The 15,287-nt window shown below is 40.1% G+C and overlaps 1 protein-coding gene across 1 annotated transcript in view; it reads right to left on the bottom strand.

Moving 5' to 3' along the window:
* Positions 1-15,287, bottom strand: part of LOC125961770 (metabotropic glutamate receptor 7-like) — a 122,131-nt gene that overhangs the window by 103,512 nt on the left and 3,332 nt on the right. Inside the window, exons 2-4 of the mRNA XM_049700663.1 lie at positions 8,387-8,468; positions 6,334-6,424; positions 3,849-3,910 (exon numbers count right to left, since the gene is read on the bottom strand). Coding sequence (XP_049556620.1) covers positions 8,433-8,468 — 36 coding nt within the window. The 3' untranslated portion in view covers positions 3,849-3,910; positions 6,334-6,424; positions 8,387-8,432. The remainder of the gene's footprint in view (positions 1-3,848; positions 3,911-6,333; positions 6,425-8,386; positions 8,469-15,287) is intronic.

The raw sequence follows: 15,287 nt of genomic DNA, 5'->3' as shown, positions 1-15,287 counted from the left end.
ACTTCAAGATTAATTCCTTCAGGAAGAGGTAAAATTGTCATTAGATGCAGATGATATGATACTATATAGAGAAAACCCTAAAGACTCTACATGAAAACTACTACAACTGATAAACGAATTCAGCAAGGTAGCAGAATACAAGATTAACATACAGAAATTGGTTGCATTTCTTTATACCAACAATGAAATATCGGAAAGGGAATGTAAAAAAACAATGCCTTTTAAAATCACAACCCCAAAAATAAAATACTTAGGAATAAACCTCACCAAGAAGGCAAAAGACTTATACGCGGAGAACTGTAAGACATTAATAAAGGAAAGTGAAGATGATTCAAAGAAATGGAAAGACATCTCATGTTCTTGGGTTGGAGGAATTAATATTGTTAAAATGCTCATACTACCCAAAGCAATCTACAGATTTAATGCGATCCCTATCAAATTATCCATGACATTTTTCACGCAATTAGAATAAATAATCCTAAAATTCATACAGAACCATAAAAGACCCAGAATCGCCAAAGCAATCCTGAAGAAAAAGAACAACGTTGGAGGCATAGCCACCCCAGACTCAGACAGTACTCCAAAGTGACAGTAATCAAAACAGCGTGGTATTGGCACAAAAACAGACATATGGATCAATGGAACAGAATACAGAGCCCAGAAATAAACCCACACACCTCAGTTAATCTTTGACAATTAATCTTTGACAAAGGAGGCAAGAATATATAATGGGAAAGAGACAGTCTCTTCCACAAGTGGTGTTGGTAAAGTTGGACAGCCTTATATAAACCAGTGAAGTTAGAACACATCCTTTCACCATACACGAAAATAAACTCAAAATGTCTTAAAGACTTAAACATAAGACATGACACCATAAAACTTCTAGAAGAGAACACAGGCAAAATATTCTCTGACATAAATCATACCAATGTTTTCTTAGGTCAGTCTCCCAAGACAATAGAAATAAAAATGAAAATAAACAAAGGGGACCGAATCAAACTTACAAGCTTTTGCACAGCAAAGGAAACCATAAACAAAATGAAAAGACAACCTACAGAATGGGAGAAAATATTTGCAAATGATGTGACCAGCAAGGGCTTAATTTCCAAAATATACAAACAGCTCATACAACTTGATGACAATAAAAGCAAACAACCCAATCAAAAACATAGGCAGAAGACTTAAAGAGACATTTCTCCAAAGAAGAAATACAGATGGCCAATAGGCACATGAAAAGATGCTCAACACTGCCAATTATTAAAGAAATGCAAATCAAAACTACCATGAGGTACCACCTCACACCAGTCAGAATGGCCATCATTAAAAAGTCTACAAATAACATATCCTGGAGAGGGTGTGGAGAAAAGGGAACCCTCCTACAACACTGTTGGTGGGAATGTAAGTTGGTGCAGCCACTGTGGAAAACAGTATGGAGGTTCCTCAGAAAACTAAAAATAGACCTACCATATGATCCAGCAATCCCACTCCTGGGCGTATATCCAGACCAAACTATAATTCAAAAAGACACATTCACCCTGATCTTCACAGCAGCAATATTCACAATAGCCAAGACATGGAAACAACCTAAATGTCCATCAACAGATGAATGGATAAAGACGATGTGGTACATATATACAATGAAATACTACTCAGCCATAAAAAAAAGAATGAAATAATGCCATTTGCAGCAGCAACATGGATGCAACTAGAGATTATCATACGAAACAAAGTATGTCAGAAAGAGAAAGACAAATACCATGATACCACTTATATGTGGAATCTAAAATATGACACAAATGAACCTATCTATGAAACAGAAACAGAATCAGAGACATAGAGAATAGACTGGTGGCTGCCAAGGGGGAAGCAGGTGGGAGAGGGATGAACTGGGAGTTTGGGATTAGCAGATGCAAACTGGTATATATAGATTGGCTAAACAACAAGGTCCTACTATATAGCACAGGGAACTATATTCAATATCCTGTGATAAACCATAATGGAAAAGAATATGAAAAAGAATGTATATACATATGTATAACAGAGTCACTTTGCTGTACAGCAGTAATTAAAACAACGCTGTAAACCAAGTATACTTCAATAAAAAATAAGTTAATTAAATTTTTAAAAAGATTAATTCCTTCAGAAGAACAAGTACTACACATTCACAAAAAAAGCACCCTTTGAAAGTTTAAAGTTTTGAATTTCTTTGCCACTTCCTTAGTTTTGATCATCTTGGACAATATATTTTTAATCCTGACGTTTAAAAAGAATTGTGTTTCAGTGTTTGCTATCCTTAGAGAGACAAAAACAGATAAGTACAACTAAATACTTGTTTTTCAAAAGTCTCAAAAGTATAAGGGAAATGAAAGTAATTATATCTTCAAATGATTTTGGGGTATGTTTCTAATCTCATACTTCTGATGCGATTCAAGATGAAAACTGTATTAAGACATTTGAGACATGCCGCATTGGTATTAAATGAATTTAATTTTGTGTAAAGTGGCAGAAATATTTTCTTCAGCAAACATACCTGCAGATATAAAATCACAACCATAAATCTACAAAAAAGCAAGCTATTGAATGAAATCTGATTATTTCCCTGCAGTATGGATCTGCTAATAATTTAATTTACTATTTGCTAACAGAAGCCAAAATTTAAATATACATATATATATATGTGTGTGTGTATATATCTATCTATTCAATTTTAAATCATTCATATATATGAACAAGTATACATACACATATATAACAATTGTTCATATATGTAAACAATTTAAATTAAAGAAAGTACATCTGGTGGCCTATTTTTTCCCCCCGATTTCTAAAGAACACCATATTCTATTCTAGGCAGTGGAATGTCAATCCACCTTAAGGGTTGTTCAATGAGCATATCTGAGAAACCACTGGTTTAGCCAATGATGTACTTATTGAGGGAGGCCCTAGTGCCACTGTCAAGAGCTTATCCACAGGAGAGATAAGAAGGTACTTGTTTGGTTTGTGAAAAGAAGGAGTAGTGAGGAATGGCAGGTAGCTGCAGGCTGATGACACGTGATGTCCGTATATATGTAGAACCAACACACCCATAATTGCACCCATTTTCCATACCCAAATCCAAAGCCTTTATATCATTAATCCCAGGCAAAAATGGTAAGATTCATGTGTGTTACTATCCCACGGCTTCAAGATGCCTATAAACTCATATGAGTATGTCTTAGTTTTATCAGTGGAGGACAAACCAGGCTTCTATCACCAAGCCCCATTCCATAACAGGCAAACCAGTCCAAGACTTCTCTGAGTGCTGCAGGAGAGTCTATGGAAGGGGCGCTCACTCCACTGTGATGCCTAAAATGCCTTTGCACAGAGCAAACATTCAATACATGCTGAGTGAATGAATGAGTGAACTGGCTCATTTCAGGGAAATTCCATTCAACAGGCTGGCATTCCTTCCTACCCATCTTAACTGTTAAGCTTGCCATCAGACAAAAATTTAATTATAAAACGTTAGAGCTGAGGAAATTTTAGAAACTATCTACTCTCCAGAGGTATACAACTTTAATTTCGTGGTAAAAATCACTAGGAGTGATTTAGGAGTCTATCAGACCTGAGTCCAAATTCCACATCTACCATATTTTGGTGAGCAAATAACTACTTCTGAGGCTCTGTTCCATGTATGCATGATGGGATATCATAATAATACATACATTAATTGTATGACTATCAGGGGATGAAATGACACAATCCATTTGCCATGGCCGGCTAAGTAATTTGCCCCAAGTAAGCACTCAAGACATTAACCAATATTAATAGCGGAGAGATGAAAACAAAACTCTGGGACTGATGCCTACCCTAGTGGCCTCAGTGGTCATAATGACTTTCTTCCATTCAGCCTGCTCTCTTCTCACTAAGACTAAGGAAGAGAAGATGAACAAATTAGGAATAACAATTTGAAAATGGTTTTATACTCCCTGGATGAATGGAATTATAATAAAATGATTCATGAGTTCTGCAGAAATATGATGAGACTTTAGATCTTTATGTTAGTTCTCTACAAAACCAATTTATGGCCCTAAGATGTACCTTCCCAGCCAGCCCCATCCTTATCAGGATCAAATATCATTGTAAATGGAAAAATCAACAACACCTAATCAACAAGCTAAGTTACAAGCCAGTGAAGTCTCGGAGCTTTGATAGACAAAATTCAGATTTATCATTATATGTAAAAATAAGATGATATGAAGAACTCAATCTAAAAAATATTACCTGGAGATCTATAATCTCTACAATAGTGCTATAAAAAGTAAAGAGCTAGAAATCTATTTCGATGGTTTTCCTTATAAGAAAGCACTTTCTGTATAAATTTTAATGTACTATTGATGAGAACAATTCAACAAAATTCAAATAAATATCTGCAGATGTCCTACAAGAAGAAAAGAACAGAGTTAGATGTGACAGGGGATAACTGGACTTCAGGATGAGTAAGACCCTATACTTGACGTCAATAAATTAACATGAAATACAGTGGATGAGTCATGTACAGAATGTCAGAATTCTAAAAGGCCAAGCTAAGTACCAAAAGGAACACGTGGGGACTCTTAAGAAGGAAATAAAATATTGGTTAGTTGATTACGAAAAGGCAGAAGGGAGTAGGTTCCCTTTGGCTGCTCTTTGAAGAGATCACTTCCTTTCCCCCCTAGTCCTGAGGCTAGGGTGGCATGGGCAATAGAGGAATGTGGGGACTGAGAATCATTTCTACTCTCACCAGAGTGGCTGGAAGCAGATTTTCTTACCAGGATGTAGTAGTATGCTAATATTTAAGGGTTCTTGAGGTCAGAGAGAAGGGTTTGAATACTCCGGCTCCATCTCTTGCTGTGGGTCAAGTTTCTTACCTTTCCAACACCTCGGCATCTTTATCTGAAAATTGGGGACGATGATAATGTCTCCCACCTGAGTGTGAGAACTATATGATACAGTGCATACGCAGGGCTAAATTTGGTGCCTGGCAAACAGAAAGTGCTCAGTACGGCAGGCGAGTGTAGTGACAATAAAGGCAAAGATGACGGGGGTAGTGCCGGTGTTGCTTCTGCCCCCAGAACAGGCTCTGACTGGGAGAGAGTTAAAGCACCTTTGGGTTCATGGGGGTTTATATATAAGCAACGGTTGATCAATGTGAGCTGGTTGTCCAAATGATTATGTGCAATCTAAGAAAAAAATGGGCCTCGGATCTGCTCAGCTACTTAATAATATTAGCAGCGGGAGTAGTCAAAGAAGCTAAATTTTATTACGTGTTTATATGCCAAAAAACGTGCTGAACGTTTTAAAAGGATTTACTCACTTATTATAACTAGGCTATACGCTAGGTCCTGATAATGTTATTCGTCTCTTTCAGATGTTGACTGAGCCTCAGATGGGTTACAAAAGCACCTAAGATCCCGTTGTCAGTACATTACGGAAATGAGTTCAAATCCAGCCCGTCTGCCTTGTTCTTAATCACTAAGGTATGAAATTAAGCATGTTGCCCTTTGCCTGATTCTCCTTCTGAGGCCTGAATATTTCACTTAGCTCTCTGAGTGCAGAAGAGAGAAAATTCTCTCTCCTTGACCCAACTTGGCATCAATACCCAACTCCCCTTCTCAAAATGCGTTGCTTCAACGAGCAGCAATGAATGCCGGGTCGTGGACCAGTCACCTTGATGACTAAGAGTCAGACACTAGGGAAAGAAAATGCTCTGTGACAAACCTACCCTTGTACAGAAACAAGACAGAAATGGGGGGACAGGGCAGAAGATAATGGAATAAGGCATAGGAAAAATAGCACCTGGCATCGTGACAGTAATAATAATAATAGTAGTAGTAGTAGTAATAGTAATAATAATAGACTTTACTATGCTCTAGGCATTGTATTAAGTGCTTGGTGTAAGTGACTTCATTTTAATATTGAAAACAAGTCTATGGGGATGAAATATTATTAACATCATTTTATAGGCAGGAGTATTGAGGTTCAGGTAATCAGGTAAATTGCCCAAGCTCATATGGTTAGCAAGTGGAAAGCAGAGATTTGAACCAGCACCTACACTCCTAACCATTATGCTATAACCATTATGCTGAAGACATAACAATTCCAATGGTCTTTCCCCATAACCCACTCCTGCACTCCAGACTTAAATAGTCCAAGATCAAGAGAGAGCAAGCTTGGAGTTGCCACTCTTCAGTGAGTGTCAATCATTTCAAAACAGTGTATTTGCTAACAAGATGCACTTCCTGTGATAATCTTCTCAACCAGCTATCAAGAAACAGGAAGCAAAGATTCAAGTAACAGTATGTTCCTACTTACGAGGAAGGTGGGACAGCACAGTTGATACTGGGCTTAACTGTTCTGGAAAACGTGGTCCCAGTAGGCATACACGCTGGTACATTTTCCCCACCTACCAAATACAAAAGAAGTATTTCATTTCCATGTTGCTCTTCAAAGTTCCACCTCATTCGTGCCTGTCATTCATCCTCTGGCCTCTTCCTGTCTCCATTTCTGTACAGAAAGGTGCTGAGTCTCTGCTCTCGGATACGAAAAGGGTGTGTTAGGAGAGGGAGCCATGGTACCTCGATGTCTTTTTTTTTTCATCTTAATTCTATTATGCCAACTCCACTGAACTTAATTAGAGTGAATACAGAATTACACAATTACCCTCTGTTCTATTCTTCAGATGTTATATTTTGATAAAATTTACGACATGCTGCTCTCCCCTTGAACACCAGATGAACACTAGAAATGGATGTGTGTTGACATAAAATCTGTTATAATTACAATTCAAGTATAGCTTACATAATGATAGTGTTAACATAAAATTATAGATGTGTAGAGACAACGTGGTCATGCATTTTTTAGTATAAGTACATGCTTAGACCAATATCTGTTAGCGGAATGAAGGTGGAAGAGAATTTTGGTTAAGCCCCAAAGGCTGTTTAAGGACTTGCAGATAGCTAAGGGGAACTCAAAGACCAGTAAGATAATATTTCCCCTGCCATGTTTGCAATTGCAAAGTGAAGGGAAGATGTGAAAGTAAGTACCCCTATGGAAATTACAAGACAAGTACATTTTTTTCCTTGAGTACCTGGGTAAATGCTTAAATTCTAATGTATATCAGTGATGCAAATTTTCAACTGAGTTTGATAAATCATAAAATAATAATTATACATATATGTATATAAAACTGCATGGAACTAGGCAGTTCAGAATTACTTCTAATTAAAGAGGTACCCTATGACAACTAACTTAAACCTTACAAAATATGGTTCCAAGTACCCTATCAGAGTGAAAAGCAGGAGACTGAAAGGTTTATTGTAAATGTTTGTAGTCATGGTGTCTTAACTAAAACTACTGTGTCACAAATACTATTAAAATAATTGTGACATTTTATTCACTTTTACTGCAAACAACAAAACAAACTATAGGTATTTTTTCATTTCAGGTAATTATTTTAGCTAACAGTTATTAAATGTTTTGAGAAGACACAGTGCTAATTGCATTACTTCATTTTATCTTTAAAATAGCGCTTCCATGTAATTATTCTTAATATCTCCATTGTATTACAGTGTATCTCTAGTTTAGACCTTTCTTCAGAACTGCAGACTTGTGTATCCAACTGTGTACTCAGCATCTCTACTTGGACGTCACGAAAACATCTCAAATCTTATACCTCCAAAACTGGTCTTTAATCCCCCAAACATGCTCTACCCCAAACTTTTTCCATCTTAGGTGACAGTAACCACACCTTTCCAGTTCCCCAGGCCCTACATCTCGAATTCACCCTTGACCCCCTCTTCCTTTCCATTCTTGCATTCAATCTACCACGAAATGCTGTCACAACCTTCCCAATGTGCCACTTCTGAGAATTACCAGCCGCTAGCAGCCTGGTGCAGGCCACCAACGTAGACCTCGAGGATCCTGTAGTCGCCTCCCGAGATTCTCCCTGACTCCACTCTCTCCCCACATCCTCAAGACCACAGATAGAGTTATGCTTTTCAAACAAGAGACAGTTCATGCCACACCTTGGCTAAAATCGTGCCCCTGGCTGCCTACATTTAGAGTAAAAGACACAATGCATGTGATGGCCTCCCAGGACTTACCCAATCCATCCCATCACATATCCGACCTCCAGCCCTCCTGCTGTCTCTTCCTCCCCACTGACTAAGTCAGCCAGGGTGGCCTCCTTGATATTCCTCCAAGCTGCCCGGCATATTTCTGCCTTAGAGTTTTGGGACTGGTTATTCTTGCTCCCAGGGAGTGGTCTCCCCATCATACATTCTGACAACTCCCTCACTTCAAGTCTTTGCTCAAATGTCAACTTATAAAATCCACCCTGACTACCCTATTTAAAATCAGAACCTACCTGTACACTCCTCCAGCACTCCCAACCCAAGCCTCTTCAGTGAGCTTCACATCCTTTTCCTTATCCCGTAGCGCCCATCAACCTGTGACAAAGCATAGAATTTATTTATAACATCCGTTTCCACACGAGAGTGTAAGGAGGGAGAAAGCATGCAAGAAGGAGCACGCAGGCAAAGGCTCTTGTCTAATTTATTCATTGATACGTCCAAGCATAGAGAACAGGAAGATGCTTGATAAATAGTCCTGAAAAAGATACAGATGAGGAAACTAGTAGTAAAGCTCAGAAAGTTTAAGTAACTTCCTCAAGGTTCTAGAGCTAGAAGAGAGTCACAGTAGAATTCACACTTGGGGATGTCTAACTTCAAATCTCTTAGCCTCTCTGCTATCTTTTTTTTTTTTTTTTCCTCCTTCTTTGCGGTATGCGGGCTTCTCACTGTTGCAGCCTCTCCCGTTGCGGAGCACAGGCTCCGGACGCACAGGCTCAGCGGCCATGGCTCACAGGCCCAGCCGCTCCGCAGCATGTGGGATCTTCCCGGATCGGGTCACGAACTCTCAACCACTGCGCCACCAGGGAAGCCCCTCTCTGCTATCTTAAGTCCATGCAATTCAGGATTTGTTTTAATCAGTGCCATGGAAATTCTCACTCCACTGAATAGGATCACTAAAGTGTTCTCTGTCTAGATTTATATATATATTTTCCATTTAAACAAAGGAAACAGAAGAGGGGAATTCATCATGGGTTATTGCGGTAGTTTTACAGCAATGTTAGCAATAATGACATTTAAGTAATAGTGATATTTAATGATAGCATAATAATAACAAAATAATAGCTCTTAAATGTATTGAAGACGAATCGCATGCTAAACTCGGTGCTAAAATATTTCCATGTATATTTTGTGCAAAATCCTTATGAATATTCTATCAGATGAGCTTTATGTGTAACTCCACCAGGCATACTTCTCTTATTCCGCTTTCAAAGATAAGGAAATTGATGAGAAGTGTGGTAACCGTTTGATCAAGATGAGACTGGTAATAAGTTGTGAGTATGAATTTAAATTCAGGTCTAACTCCAGAATTTGATTCTCAATCCATACATGAAAATTCTGATAATTCCTTTGATAAGGGTATGTTCTCTCCTGGAAAACATCCCCCATTATGTCTGCCTGTGCTCATACCTTCAGGACACAGTCAAGTTTGAAACATGATAAAAATGTTTAAATAGTGTGCTTTAATAAATGGAAATATTTTCATCTAAACAATAACACAAAAAGGCAGGCTGAGCCCTTTGAAGTGGCTTCGTTGCTATCTGCCATCCAGAACAAGAGAAGGAATCAACAGCTGCAGAGTAAAGAAAGCATGAAACCCAGAGATGGAGGATTCTGTAAATGACCAATTACAAGACTATTAAGCCACACTTTCATAGCAAGAGGCAAAATATTCCATTAAACTGAAAATTCTTCTACCCCTCACTCCAAGGCCCACACAAACATTAATGTTGCATTTATTAGGATGTATTTCCTGTGCTCTATCAACTTGACTTTCAGCAACTGTATTAATACAGTCCTTTCGCTTTGCACATATATCTGAATGATGAATTCCATTACTGGAGTTTTGTAGAAAGAGTGGAGTGAATGAAGTAAAGTTTGGGAAGAGCCATCATAATCCATAATGATGGGCACTGAATCAGGACAAGAAGAAACCTCTCTTCTCATTTATTTGAATGAAAATTCTACTATATATTTATTGCCTCTGTACAGGGCCATCTGTTGAATAATGGAAAACAAGCATCTTTCATTTGGAGGTAGGATTTGTGTGCTCAAGTTTCGATGGGCCTGCAGAATTAATCTTGTTTTAGAAATGAAATAAAATGTAATTTCTTACTGTAAGTAAATGTGGTTAAGCAACTGGCAACTTTGATGTCTTTGAATCACTGCAGTTTCAGGGTAGGCAAATCTATAATTATTTCAAGCACTTCTTTATTGGTGCAACAATTGAGCAGTGTACATAGTGGTCAACAACCTGGGCATTGTCAGACGACTCTAAGTTTGAATCTAGACTTTGCCACTCACCAGCTATGTGACTTTCAGCTATGAGAATCACTTTCTTCAGCTTTACACTGTGGATTATTATATGCCCTTTGCAGAACTACTGTAAGAACTAAATGTATATGGGCACAGTGGCTCATAGTAAGGGCTCAAATTAGTACTGTGGTCACTACTAGTAGTACTGAAAAGAAATTAGAACTTCTATTCTCATAAAGTGGGATATGTGTCCCTTTATCATTGTAATTTCATATCATTTTACTTTTGACCTTATAATTTAATAGCTTGATCCAAGAAACATTTAGCAGTAAATATAATTGAAAGAAGATTACCTGTCAAGCATGAAATACTGTAGTATCAAGTGTGCTGGCACAATACTCTTCTCAGATAATTAACCTGTAAAAATATGTTATTGTCTTCTTTTTAATTGAGCACATTGAACATATATATTTACTGTGCCAATTGGCGAAAGGTCCATTAATTAATCAGTCTAACTATATGTTGCATAAACGTCTTCTAAACATAATCGTATATGTATATTTGTTGGGAAATCGTATATTTGTTGGGAAAATGTGTTTGAGATTGTTCTTTTCTGCCTATTTAAAGTAAAAGAGGATGAGAAGTAGAGTTAGGCTTAATGTACTTCGTACTCCATTTGCCATGAAAATGCTTCTGTGCCCTGGAGACAACAACAAAAGATTTGCTTTAATGACAAGAATCAAGTATGTTCTAAAGCTTCCAGGTAGGAGGCGTATAGGTTGCAGTTTATATCAGAAGTCTTTGCTCTCTCTCTCAACTGCATCTAGATGGGAAAGATGTGGTCACAAGTTCTTCAAGGTGATATAGTAAATGTTGGAAAAGAGGGGGGTAGGAGGCAGAGTTTTGAATATCTCAAACCTGAGCTAGAAGGATTTTATTTAAAGAAAATAGCGGATATTATTTTGCACTTAAGGAATGCCAGTCAGCAAACCTGATATTAATGTAGGAAATTAGCTCTTTTAGCTATGATGCTTTCAAATGCACATGGCTGAAAACAAATTCAAAATAGTCAAAGGAAATTTAAAAACAAAAACCAAACAACAACAACCTCAACAAACAAGTACTAGAAATTCAGGGATGCAGCCATATTCAGATACAGTTGGATCTGGACGTTCCAGAGTATCAGCAGGGTTCCAGCTCTCTCTCCATCGCTCAGCCCTGCTTACCTCTGCAAGACTTTACTTTACAGAAAGTCTCTCCTTGTGCTGGATGGTCACTGAGAGTCCCAGAGTCATCTCCCCAGCTTAGAAATTCCAGAGAGAAAAGACAATTCTTCCATTTTGCTCTGAGACAAAAGTCCTGGGGAGCAGTCTGATAGACTTAGCCGAGGTCAGATGCCTACCCATGAGCCAATCACCTGCTTTACTGGAGTTCAGTCCCTGGGCGACTCATCCCCGGGGCCCGTGAGGAGGCAGGATGGCATTATCTGGCAGTTCTCCAAGAAAAGCCTGCTGTTTTTGTAAGATGAAAGGGGAGAGGACATGGTTAATGAAACCTGTATCTGCTTCTGTAAAATCCACAGAATCATACTCCCTGTCCTGTGTCGATGACCAGGCAGTAAGCTGACCCAGGAGGTCATTTTTCCCACAACAGTCTTTACATATATGACTAAGGAACACACTGGTAAAAGAATATGGGAGAAAGTCTGAGTATGACAAGTCAGCTAGACTGATAGTAACTAAAAAAGCTGTGTGAAAATATCCTTAAAAAGTTGCCCCAACTCACTCAAAGTCCAAAGTTGGATCTGGAAATACAATGTCATGGAGTTTGGATAAGAACAGGTTTTCTCCAAGCTGAACGATGACACAGAGATTAGAGACTTCTAGAAACTATACTTTTTCAAAGAAAAAACATCACATGAGAAAATGAGGCCTAGAAAAATTAAATGACTTAAGCTAATTAATGGCAGGACTGAGACTAGAGTATACTTTGTGTAATTGGCTATGGTCTTTTTTTTTGTTTTGTTTTGCTTTTGTTATCACTTCAGAACGAGACAAACTTAAAGAAAGGAAACACAACCAAAACTCAGTGGTTGGAAAAGAGATGGATGTGAACGCCCACTTGTTTCTTACGTATAAAGTTACCCCTCGCAGTGTTTTGGAGGAGAAAACGCTGGCTCTTCCCAACGTTGGTTACATACACAAAGATTCCAAAGACAAGACAAGTGCTTTGCAAACAAAGTAACTAGAACCAGCTCAGGCGTCCCCGCGCCGGGTCCTACGTTCCACGGTCAGAACCACCAACTGTATCCCCCCGGGGAACAAGGTGATTCAGAAAAGCTGGCGTCTTCAGAGAAGGGAGAAAACTTAGCCGGGAAGAGAGGAGAAAACTTGCTCAGCTTCTTGCTGGGGTCTGAAACGATCCCAACAGAGTCCTTAAACCCCTCAGGTTTCCCCAATCAAGCACCCTCGCCCCCAACCTGGGCCACCCCAGATCTGACTATCAGACGACAGAAGTCTGCGGACGCACGGAGAGCTGACCACCCCACGAGAGGAACCTACGCGCGGCCGCACCCACTCACCCGCCGCTCCCCGGGAGACGGGAGACGAGCCCGGGGTCCAAGTCCTGGGCGTGGCTGACTGACCCCTTTCCGGGCCCAGCTCCAGCTCACCTCGGCGCGGCCCGCCTGGGCGCCGCCATCTTGACCACGAAGGGGGCCTCGCGCCGGAGGCCCCTGAGCGGGCGCCCTGAGCGGAGCCGGAGCGCCGGGGAGGCCCAGGTCGGCGCCCTACGTCCCCCGCGTGCTCGCGCCCCTTCCACGAGCGACGAGAGTCCCGCACGCAGCGCCCGACCCAGGCTTCCGCGGAACCGGCGCCCCGCGCAGCCCGCACCGCGGCTCAGGCGGCGCCGAGGGCGGCCCGGGCGGAAGAGCGGGCGCAGGGCACGCGCTCGGTAACCTGGCAACGCGGAGCAACCCGGCGTCCCCGGCGAACCCCAGCCCTCTAGCGCGAGGAAGCACGGACCCCCGCACCCGCCGCCCAGCCCGCGCCGCCCCTCGGTCGCTCCGCCCGCCGCTGCCCGCTGGCTATGGTCTTTTAAATCCATGATACAACGTCTATATGTAACAAATCTGTTAAACCCTGAATGTTTATGATATTCAAGTAATCCAGTATCTGAATTATTCTTGAAGATAAAACATCCAAAGACTTCTTAATTGTATGGGTATGCATACATAAAATACACGTGGAGGTAACTTCAAATATAGTATGTGCCTGTCTCTATTCCTTCCCTCTCCGCTCTTTTAAAAAATGCCCCTTTAAAAATTGCCCACTCACCATCTGTTAGGTAAATTTGCTGAAACACACAGTAAATGTGGAGACAGAAATTGTTATAGAGACTATTCCAAATGGCACTGACACCTGTATTTATGAAATTTTTAAAAGGGTAACTTAGAGTTGTTTTTTTTTTTAAATCCCACTATAGTAACACCACATCATCCTAGGTGCCCAGTTCTATCCAATTACATAAGATGGAGAAAGAGAGAGAGAGAGAAACAGAGAGAGAGAGAGAGAGAGGAGAAAGAGAAAGAAGAAAGAAAGAAAACCAAGTACTTATGTATAAAATGTTGCTGCCAAAGTTTGAGATTATACTCAAGCATCAATGAACAGAAGGAAAACACTTACAAAATTACAAATGTATTTCATTTATGGTATGAGGGACACAGGTTTAGATTTGCAACACGCTCCCACAAGGGTCAAATTGACCACTTTTTTCTATCTAGTTGCTCTTGAAACAGATGCCATTCAATTCCAAGTCTATAGCTTAGACCATGTCACTGCACATGAAATATTGTTCATTCAGAGTCAGCACATAGCAAGAGTAATTTATACTCTCAGAGTGTTTGCTCTCAAGTCAATAGCAGAGAAGCCTTGAATAAAAACGTTCCCATTACTTTCCATTGTAATAGATCTTACTTATAGCCCATGAAACAGTGGTCAGGGGAGATTTATTCTTTGGACACCATATTATATAATCTCTCCACTTTAAGCCATCCCCCACTCGGCGATTATTTTTTAAATATGTTACTCGTAGTCAATATTAATTTACATTTAATCTTTCTTAGCATTAGGAGAGTATTATTTTGTACAGGCTCAGAAACAAATCTCCCGAAATTCCTCCCTGATGCTCCCTTCAGGCTGAAAATGCATTGCAGGGTGGCTGCAGTGACTTAATTCTAGTTGGCAGAGCCCTGGCCACACACTAATTTCATTAGCCTCAAACTCCTGGATTTGAAAGATCCACTGAATATGATTCCTGTCCTCTGACATGTCACTTACTAACCAATTCAGTGTGCATACAGAGGAGAGAAAGGACTTGCTCAGCTCTGGCCCACCGGCAGGCAGATGAGAATTCCCAGTCAGAGACACTGTTTACATCTGAGTGGTCATTCTTGCCCGGGTCCTCATTTTCAGGAAGGAACTTCAATCCAGGCTTTGCTGGCAGCTGCAGCATTTGTTACATCCATTACTAGCTCCTTGTTCCTTCCTGCCCCCCAGTGCTTAGCATCCCCCATTTCAGTCACTAAGTCTTCCTTCCCCCAGCCTAGAAGCTTACCTCACCATAAATTTTTATCTCAAATGATAGGTTTGGCACAGTCCCCACAGCAACCCACAGGGACTGGGGAAAAGAAAACTCAAATCTCTGGAGAGCTAAGAATTCAACCATTTAGAGGAGTTTCTTTTATACAGGACAGTCTTCATTGAGCTGAACCCTGCAATCCCAGAGAAGATTCACCTACCCGTTCTTTTCCTCTTTCCCTAAAGTGACTGTGTCTTTGAACAAGGGGTCTGTGTTCCACTATTCTCTCTATTCATTTTGCAG

Source organism: Orcinus orca, chromosome 17, assembly GCF_937001465.1.
Source record: "Orcinus orca chromosome 17, mOrcOrc1.1, whole genome shotgun sequence".
NCBI lineage: Eukaryota > Metazoa > Chordata > Mammalia > Artiodactyla > Delphinidae > Orcinus > Orcinus orca.
The sequence above is the reverse complement of the archived record's forward strand: the minus strand, read 5'-3'. Positions and strand labels throughout refer to the sequence as shown.